The following is a 9,626-nucleotide window of genomic DNA, read 5'->3' as shown; positions in this document are numbered from 1 at the left end:
CCTTGCAACGTGTAAACCAACAGTTCTCTTCGCGTTGGTGGAGCCTGGGTCGCATCTTTGCCAGAACATCTGGACTTGCTGAAGCCTTTCTTAAGTGATTCTCAACCAGGCACGGTTTCTTCCCCTGGGGGGAACATTTCACCAGGTCTAGAAGAGGAGGCTGGGGGAGGGTGCTACTCGTATCTAGAGGCCAGAGATATACTAAACATCCTGCAATGCATAGGATAGCTCCTCACAGCTAAGAATTTTGCAGCCCAAAATGGTAATAGTGCAGAGGTTGAGAAACTCTGCTCTCCTTGAATCTGTTGTCTAAAACACAGAGTGCACCACCTGGAAATTTATGTCCTCTGAAGCTGAGCTTTCAGTCTCCTGGGTTCACCTACTCTAAAAAGAAATTTTAGAAAAGTGACCACAAAGCATTTTTCATTGCCTGAAACGTGGGGGTCATAGCAACCACGAACTTCTGAAGAGGAGGAGGGGTCAGGCAGGACACATGGGGGTCCTTGTTAGGGAACCCTGTTCCCGAGGCTGGCCTCTCTGAACAGGACCCAAACCCTATGACAGTATGATCCAGTTCTTTGTGCCACAGCAGACAACACTAGCTCTTTGTCTCCCCAGACTGGACAGGATGATGGGAAAGCGCCAGGCTGGGTGTTCGTCCTTCTTGTAGGGCTGGGGATGGGCCTGGGCCTGTGACTTTGGGAGCAAGTGAGAAGCAGTTTTCACTATAGCTCCTAGGATCTCCTGGGAGCGACACTCTGAGGTCCCCTTTTTTTGGCATCTGGGGTAAGGGAGGGAGACTGTGATGAAGCCCACTCACAGATCCTTTCTCCTGGCCTATACCCCGCTTGGAAGCCTGGGAGCTGGGTTCCTTGCTCATCTTAACCTTTCTGTGTGGTGAGGGCTTAGCCCTGCCTTACTCTGGGTATCTCCTTCCCCAGTCCACCCATGAGAACATGCGCCTGCCCCAAAGGACTGAGAGGCAGTGGGTAGCAGAATGAATAGGGAGCTCTGAGAGAGGGATGCACCCCTACTCTTTGGATGAGGGCCAGGGACAAATGATGGACAAAGGGACCCTCTGTGCCTCCTTAGTTTCTGCTCTCCATCATGGGAAGAAAGTGGAGACAAATCCTAAACCTGTAATTGGCAGCCTAGAGATAGGAGAGCAATATGGCTTGGCTCCTGGAACATTCTTTTCTTTTGGCCTTTCCTTGGTTGAGCAAAAGACCCCTCTCTATGTGTCCCCTCCTCCCCCAGCCACCTGTTGCTTCAGTTGGCTCCCCTTGTCATTCTTAGGACCTGGGGTGCAGAGGGAGAGGGACCCCTTCCAACTCCCTCCTTCATCCCCAGCCCTTAAAACTCTGCTCAGAGGTCCATGGCAGGGATCTGGGGGTCATTCTGTGAAGACCCTTGCTCTGCTCTTAGGTTCCTTCCTTGAGGTTGGTTTCTCACTGGCCAGGGCAGCTCCTCGGGCTACAGCTTCAGCCTTTCTCTCTGGGGCATGATGGCAGCAGAAGGGAGGAGAGTGGCTGGCTTGATTCCTACTCTTCCTCCCAACCCCCTCTCCCCCCTTCCCATCAGGAATCTTGGGTGATGTTTAACTCCATACCAGATCAGAGGGCAGCAGGAACGCAGGAGGGGGTGGTCAGCCACGAGGGAGGTTTGCCAAGGGCATTTTATTCATGGTCTGCAGTGGAGTATTACAGAGCTGAGGAGGCCCATCCCTCCTGACCCCACTTGCTTGGGTCTTGGGGAAAGGAGGGGACAGGAGCTCCCAATGTCGCAGAAATCAGAGGGATCGGAGAGAGCTGCATGGAGGGGCAGGAGAGAGAGGGGAGACCTTAGACTGATGAAGGACAAGGGCCCCAGCGAAGAAGGGAGTTGCCCTGAGACTCGGGGAACAAAACAACTCCTGACCCTTCCCCAACTTAGACTCTTAATTTCCCGTCTCATGTGGGCAGGTATAGGGTCTTTCAAATGATGGAAATCTATGGAAACCTTATTCTCTTTCTCCCTCAAAAAAGTTGAGATTAAGAATGTCTCCTTAATCTGATTAGCAATTTGGTGGGAGGGGGCACTCTGCCTCAATTTTCCCCTTCCCCACATTCGCTTTTTCCCTGCGATGCCCTCCACCTCCTTGGGTGCAACTCCGTTCCTTCAGATCGTTCTACAATTTAAAGCTGTTTCCAGCCAGGGGAAGGAGCAAAGCCAGAAGGGAGGTAGATAAGAGGTGAGATGGAGTTTGGGGGACACACCCCCACTTCACATCTTCCTCTCCCATTAAGGAGGATCCAAGGGCCACACTGCTTTGAAGTTCTGCAGATTGTGGGACACGGGACTTTCCTCTACAATGTAGGGTTCCTGCCTCTCTGAGGAGAAGCCCTCTCTGGGATCCATCGTGGGATCAGGCTTCACCTCCAGCCCCTCGGGCCTCAGGCTTGGGAGCCAGAGCCTCTCCCCAGCCCCCTGCGCCAGCCCGGCCAACAGAGGAAGGCCAGGAATATACCGGGCCCCTGGGGCCCCTGCAGCCCCTGCGGGTTCTGGGAGCAGGGTGTCCGGCATGGAGGACCCTGGGAAGTGCTGCCCTGCGGGGACAGGGGGCAAAAAAGGCCCTGAGAGGTGGGGCCAGTCAGAGGGGACAGGGGGTGGCAGGGGAGGGGTGAAGGAGGCAAAACGGGGAAGCTCGTCTTGGGGGCTCCCCAAATGGCAGCAAGGGCTGAGCCGGCAGTGGGCAGGGGCAGAGCCAAGTCCTAGAGAGGGAGAGAGAGAGAGAGAGAGAGACAGAGAGAGAGAGACAGAGAGAGAGAGAGGGTCAGTGAGTCCCCACCGCTGGAGATGTCTCCTTTCTCTGCCCACTTCCCATTTCTTTCTTTTTTTTTTTTTTTGCGGTACGCGGGCCTCTCACTGTTGTGGCCTCTCCCGTTGCAGAGCACAGGCTCTGGACACGCAGGCTCAATGGCCATGGTTCATGGGCCCAGTCGCCCCGCGGCACGTGGGATCCTCCCGGACCGGGGCACGAACCCATGTGCCCTGCATCGGCAGGCGGACTCTCAACCACTGCGCCACCAGGGAAGCCCTCCCATTTCTTTTTGCTCCTGCTTGAAACCTTCTCTCCCCACCTGTGCACCTTCCTTTTTTCTTTGCTTCACATCTTATCGTAAATGTCATCTCCTTGGGGAAGCCTCTGAGCCTTCCCAGCCTAGGTGAGAGCCCCTGGACTCCCCCCTCATCCTTCCTGGTACTCTCCTCCAGGGCCCTGTTGCTTAGAATCAGGAGTCATTTGTGTGATTATTAATATCTGTGTTCCCAACACTGTGGTGGCAGGAACTGTGTCTGTTTTATTCTGGATCCCGGGATCCAACCCAGCCTGGCATGTATTAAGTGCTCAATAAAAATGTGTTGGATGAATGAATGAGGATATTCTTTGCCATAACTCAATGGATCCATTCTTCACTCTCCTCGTCCCTGTAGCAAAGGACTTTAGTTCTATTCTAGCTGGGCAAAGATCTAGTTGTGTGACCCTGGGTCATTTAAATTCTCAGTCCTCAGTTCCTTCATCCATAAACCCCCTGCTCCTAGCTAAGATCAAACAGCATCATGGGGCCTGCTGAGCTGTGAGGCCAAGCATGTGGGGTGAGCCCCAGCCTTCCCCTTCTCTGGCTGGCTCTGGCCTATAGCTCTCCTCCTCCAAGAAGCCCTCCCTCCTTCCATTCCTTCCAAATCTGCCCTGTTTCCCCAGGATCCTGCAATAGAGACTCCTAGCCTGGGATCTCTGGGGATGATTATATAGAACTTCACACCACTTTCTATAGTTCAAAAAACCTAACTCCAGTTCCACATTTTTTCTTAGCAAGTATCAACCCAAGGTGATGACATCAGCAAGGCTATAGTTAGTAAAAACTGGAAAAACAACTTAGTTGTTACTTAATTCATCCGATTTATTTGGTAGGAACAATATTTCTGATGTTGGATCTGTGAAAGGGGAAAGTAGTGAAAATGATCCTTCGTGAGGAAGAGCGTGGAGACCCCTGCAAGAATGTACTTTCTCCTAAGTCACTGTCCTTTTCTTGGGTCCTTAGATGACGTGGAGACTGCTGTCTTCCCCCAGGAAGGTGTGTCCCCTGGGGCTCCTGGGGGCAGTGTCCCCCCTCAGGGCCCCACAGCTGAGTAGGCATGTGGAGAAGATGGTTCTAAGAGTCCTCCTACCCCTCCCCGCCCCTTCCCAGCTCTGGTCCTGCAGCTTCTGTCCCTGGCTCAGTAGTCCTGGCCGCTCTTCTGCCCAGAAGCTGCTTCCTCTCTTGACACCAAACGCTGTGAGTGAGGGTGGAGTGAAGGGCTGGCACACCCTTCTGGAATCCCGATCCAGAAGTGGGCATGTGGCTGCTGCTAGGCTCCCAGAGACCTGAAGCGGCTTAGGGTGCCCCAGGACCCAAGCACAGGCAGGGCCTGGGCACCCGCAGAGGGCAGGCAGGTGCAAAATACCTCAGGCCAAGCGGGGGCTCGCCAGGGAATATTTTTTGATTTCCCCCTCATAGTTTCCCAAAGAGTGCAGCTCTGTGCCCAAGGCATTCCCAGAACTGGGAAGGGGTGGGTGTGAGTGGAAGAACAGAGAGGTGTTCAGGTGCTGTCTTGCTGCAGGCTGCCAGACTTGTGGCCCTACGAGTCCTAGCAGGTCTTGGGCCGCCCTACGCCCACAGCTTTGGCTGCGCTCGTGAGGACCCAGAGCCAGGTGCCCTGCATTCTCTGTGAGGTGGGACCTCTGGGCTCTCAGCTGCACTTGGGTGGGGTGAGGGCCATGGGTCTTTGTTCCATGAAATTGCCAGAAGTGGAGGGATAGGTCTTGGGCCTCTGCAGAAGAGCCTTGTGTTGGTCAAGTGTCTCTGTTGATCTTTTTCGCAGAAAATCTGACTTTGCCTCTTCCCAGCTTACAGTCCTGGAAGAACTGGCCTCTGCCTGCATTTTTGCCGTGTCCCCCTCCATCGCCATGTGCTGTCACACTGGCTTCCTCCCGGTTCCTCTTTCCTGCCCCAGGACCTTTGCACACCTTATTCTCTCTGCTTGCCATGCTCTCCTCTCTCCCTCTGAACTAAGCCGGCACCGATTTACATTTTGGGTCTCAGCTCAAATGTCACTTTGTCAAGGAAGTCTTCCCGGCTGCACCCTGAACTTCCCTGTAGCAGTTAGCACAATTATCATTACTTATCTACTTGTTGGATTATTAACTGAATGTCCGCAAACCCCCTCTTGTCTACAAGCTCTATAAAGGCAGTCTTGCTCACATTGGCACCCCTGGCCCTAGGACAGGGCTTGGCACATTCAACAGGAGCCCACGAGCTATCTGTTGAAAGAAGAAATGAGTGAATAAGGGAATGAATGGGTGAACTTTATCTTCCCAATCTCTCTTCAGTTGGGCCTCCTTCTCCACCCATGGCCCTTGCCTTGGTTCTGTCCCCATCGTCCTCTGCCTAGATGAGCTTCAAAGCCTCCAACATCAGTTGTATGCCTCTCCCACCACAAACTCTACATCAACCCAAGTCGCCTTTGCAAAATGAACATCTGGATGTGCCTCTCCCTCTGGGTCCCTCCTGTCCACGGATCAAGTCCAAGCCCCCTCAGCATGGCTTCAGAGGCCCTCTGTGACCAGACGCCTGTCTGCCTCGCCAGCCTCGTCTCTCACCCGCCTCCTTGTTCCCACTCCCATCACGCACCTTAGTCTCACCATGTAAGCTGCCAGCAGATCTTCAGACTTACTACACTCACTTGCAGCTTTTTACTTCACAAATGCTGTTCCCTCTGCCTGGGCCTCTTTCTCCATCTTCTTCACCTGCTCAGGTGTAGCCTCCTCCAGGAAGCCCCCACTCATCTGCATTCCCATAGCACCTCGTGCTTCCCAGAATCTCAGCACTGGTCACTGACCATCCTCCCATCTCTGTTCCCTACTGATCTCCGAGCATCTTGAGAGCCATCTTTCATCTCTGGGTCCACACACTTAGTAAATAGCTGGTGAGCAATAAATGTTTGTTGAATGAATACATGACTTATCCTTTGACTCATGCCCCCTCACCCATGTGCTCAATCAAAAGGGTCCTCCCGGGGGCTCCCCTGGTGGCGCAGTGGTTGAGAGTCCGCCTGCCGATGCAGGGGACACGGGTTCGTGCCCCGATCCGGGAAGATCCCACATGCCGCGGAGCGGCTGGGCCCGTGAGCCATGGCCGCTGAGCCTGTGCGTCCGGAGCCTGTGCTTTGCAGTGGGAGAGGCCACGACAGTGAGAGGCCCGCGTACCGCCAAAAGAAAAAAAAAAGGGTCCTTCCGTCCTCTGCTTAAGATTCCCTGGGCCCACCCCAGTCCTGAGCACTCACGGTGGACAATGCTGCCGCTTCCCTTCTTGTCCCTGGAGGCCTCTGGTGGTCCTTGAGGGGTCCGCTGTCCAGCCAGCTGCTCTGCCATGGCCCAATGGGTGGACAGCCTGCTATGCAGGAGCTGGGGAGTGAGGAGAGCAGGCTCAGGGGTTGAATGGACCCTCCCTGGCGTGTATTCCCCAGTATACATTGTTTGTTTTAATGACCAGTCATTACAATAATGAAATACTCTCATAATGGTTGCTAAGTCAGCACTGCCCACATGTCCTGGGCCCTCCCCTGAGACCCCGCCACCTCCTTCCCTGTGATCCTGGCACAGAAGGAGTTGCCCTCTCTCATAGGCAGGTGCTCTACTGTAGGGATCGTTAAGTATGTAGGGGTGGTTCAGAGTATCACCCCCACCCCTGGGACACTCAGGGACTAAGGATGCAGGGGGAGAAGAACATTGAAAGCTGATGGGCCCCTGAGGCAGAGAGGCAGGTTCCGGTGGAGCTCTGGGGATGGGACCAGCTTTCATGCCTACCTCACTCTGTACACCCATGGGCACCAGGGCTGGTCGAAACAGAGCAGGGGCCCCCAGCAGCAAGTGGAGGGATGGCGGTGCCCACGACTCCCACAGAGGGTAGTTGACGACGATGAGCTTGCTGAAGTTGAACTTGTAAGTGAACCTTTTGCCTTTGGTCTTGTGCAGGATCCTCTTATTGTAGTAATATCTGGAGATTCCAAGGTTGAGAATAAAGGGTTGGCCCAGTGGCAGGGAGGATGCAGTCAGGGACGCAGCCACATCCCCCGTCCCCAAGCTGCCAAGGCAAACCCCAAGCTGCTCCTGGATAACCACTGGACATCTCACCACACTCCAGAGCATTTCCCAAGCCTTGGAGGGGCAGGAATCTGACAGGGGTGCCAGAAACCACGGCGCTTTCCTTTGAACTCTCCCCTGTCTGGCCACGTCGGCTGCCTCCTCTCACCTGAGGGCCCGGCTCAGCTTGTCATAATTCATCTGTGGTTTGCACTTCCTGCGGCCCCAGAGGCGGGCCACCTCGTCTGGATCCTTGATGACAAACTCCCCGTACTCTCCCTGCTGCCAGGCGATGACATGGCGGAACTCCTCCTTCTGCAGCAGCTCCAGGATGAAGTACCATAGCTGGATCTGCCGGGAGCCCGGGGACGACTCGGCTTTGCAGGCCCAGTCGGGGAAGGCCAGGCCTGGGGTGGAGAGGGGAGTGAGCGCCGCCCCACTGCTCCCGAGGCCTCTGGGGCACTGCTGGAGCACAGCTGGGACACCTGGCGGAGGCTCACCTGAGATCCAGAAGTGACGGGAGGTGATGGCAGGGATGCCCTCATCCAGGCAGCCGCAGTGCATTGTCCATTCCGGGGGGGCAAGAGCTGTGTCTGGGTCTTGGGGGGAAATGGTCCCCTCTTAGGAGGAAGCGAAAGAAGGCAGGAGAGAAGGAGGTGAAAGAGGAAGGAAAGAGAGAAGAGGGAAGAGACTAGGGGAGGAAAGGGAGACTGAGGCAGGGGAGCAGGGTCTGAGGCAGGAAGCTCCCCCCAGCCAGGCTGGGCCCAGCCTACTCTGGGGACCTCCTCACTGGCCAGGGGCTGACCCAGGGCTTTGGGCTTGAGGCTGAACCGCTTTATAGATGGGGAGGAATGCAGAGGGTCCTAGGTCCTGCCGCCGCTGGGGGATTTAGACAATGACACCTTTTCTCAGGCCTTAACAGGATGGGGGTTTTTCCCAGGAGGAGACAAGTGAAAATGTAATTAATCGCTGGCTCTTTCTAAACCTTGAGTGTTGGCAGATACACGAACCCGCACTTTTATAGTACTTAGAACAATTTTACATTTGAGAAGAGGAGGGATTTTTGTGCGTTTTATTCACTGAGGAGTCTCGAGTGCCTAGCAGAGCGCCTGGCATGTCATGGATGTTCAAGAAATGATTGTTGGTAGAATCAATGAATGGTGATGAAGTTATCAAGGGTGTCACTATGTGTTTAATATCTGTCTTCCCCTTCAGAGTGTCAGCTCCCTGCGTTCAGGAACCCTGGCTGTCTTCTTCCCTGCTGGCTCCCCGGAACCCATCCTAGCCCAGGGCCTTGTACTCACAGGGGCTCTATAAATATTTGTTGAATTAATGAACCATGGGCAAGGAAGATGGAATCTTGCTGGTTCCCAATTTGGCTTGGGGGTGGGATGGGGATGGGCCTTGAGATGGGGGGAAGACTGGGGAACGAGCCCCACTAAGATAAACTTGCCTGATGCAGGGAGGGGAAGAGAGGAAATGTCTAAGTCACAAAGCCTTCCGGATGGAACTGAGGATGGTGCGAAAAGCTGGCTTCTACTGTCACTAGCGCAAGATGAACTGATAGGCCAGAGGATGAGGAGGGATGGGAGAATGAGAGGCCTGCTCCTGGGGCTGGGCCCAGGCGCAGCGGACTGCTTGCGCACAGGGGACCGGCTCACACCACCTGGGCTCTGGGTTTCCATCTCTGATGCAGTTGGCATGAGGCGAGCGTTGTTCTCAACCAGAACTTATTAGACCGTCAGGTCTGGAGGCATGTGGGGGCTTACCTGGAGTAGCCTCCACACTTTCCAGATGAGGCTCAGAGAGGGAAAGCGACTTGACGATGATGTATGGCCGTCCCACCCTCCACTCCTAATTCACGGCAGTTTTTCATATACCGTGCTGCCTTAAGACTTGAAACAAATCATCTGTAGCCGTGCTTCTCCAACTCTAATGTGCATAGGAGTCACCTGAGGATCTCTTTGAAATGCAGATTCTAATTCAGTGGGACTTGGTGGAACCTAAGATTCTGCATTCCTAACAAGCTCCTAGGTGATGCCAGCGCTGCTGGTACGTGGGCTGTACTTTGAGTAGCAAGAATCCATGGGAAACAGCATTAAGGAGCTGTGGGTGTTGGAAAGTCAAGGAATCCCGAGGAATCCCAAGAACAAGGTCCTACTGGATAGCACAGGGAACTATATTCAATATCCTGTGATAAACCATAATGGGAAAGAATAGGAAAAAGAATATATATATGTATAACTGAATCACTTTGCTGTACAGCGGCAATTAACACAACATTGTAAATCAACTATACTTCAATAAAATAAAATAAAATTAAATTAAAAAGTCAAGGAATTCCAACCCTGCCCTCCTTCCCCCCACACTAAGAGGTCACTGGGTCTCTTGCTCTCCTTTTCCCAAGGAACACTCAGCTCCAGGTGGGCCAGTGGACAAACCTACAGCCCGCTGGGGGCAGGTGTGT

General features: G+C 54.0%; 1 protein-coding gene across 1 annotated transcript; it reads right to left on the bottom strand.

Annotated features, from left to right (window-relative positions):
- Positions 1–2,280: 2,280 nt before the first annotated feature.
- Positions 2,281–7,723, bottom strand: LOC115844629 (ETS translocation variant 3-like protein). The gene is made up of 5 exons (XM_030841932.2): positions 7,660–7,723; positions 7,329–7,566; positions 6,884–7,073; positions 6,361–6,481; positions 2,281–2,750 (listed from the first exon to the last, which is right to left on the bottom strand). Exons 1-5 carry the CDS (start codon positions 7,721–7,723, stop codon positions 2,281–2,283), a joined length of 1,083 nt encoding a protein of 360 aa, XP_030697792.2.
- Positions 7,724–9,626: the final 1,903 nt, after the last annotated feature.

This window comes from Globicephala melas, chromosome 1 (assembly GCF_963455315.2).
Source record: "Globicephala melas chromosome 1, mGloMel1.2, whole genome shotgun sequence".
In the NCBI taxonomy this organism is placed as follows: Eukaryota; Metazoa; Chordata; class Mammalia; order Artiodactyla; family Delphinidae; genus Globicephala; species Globicephala melas.
This window is presented reverse-complemented; position numbering and strand designations above follow the sequence as displayed.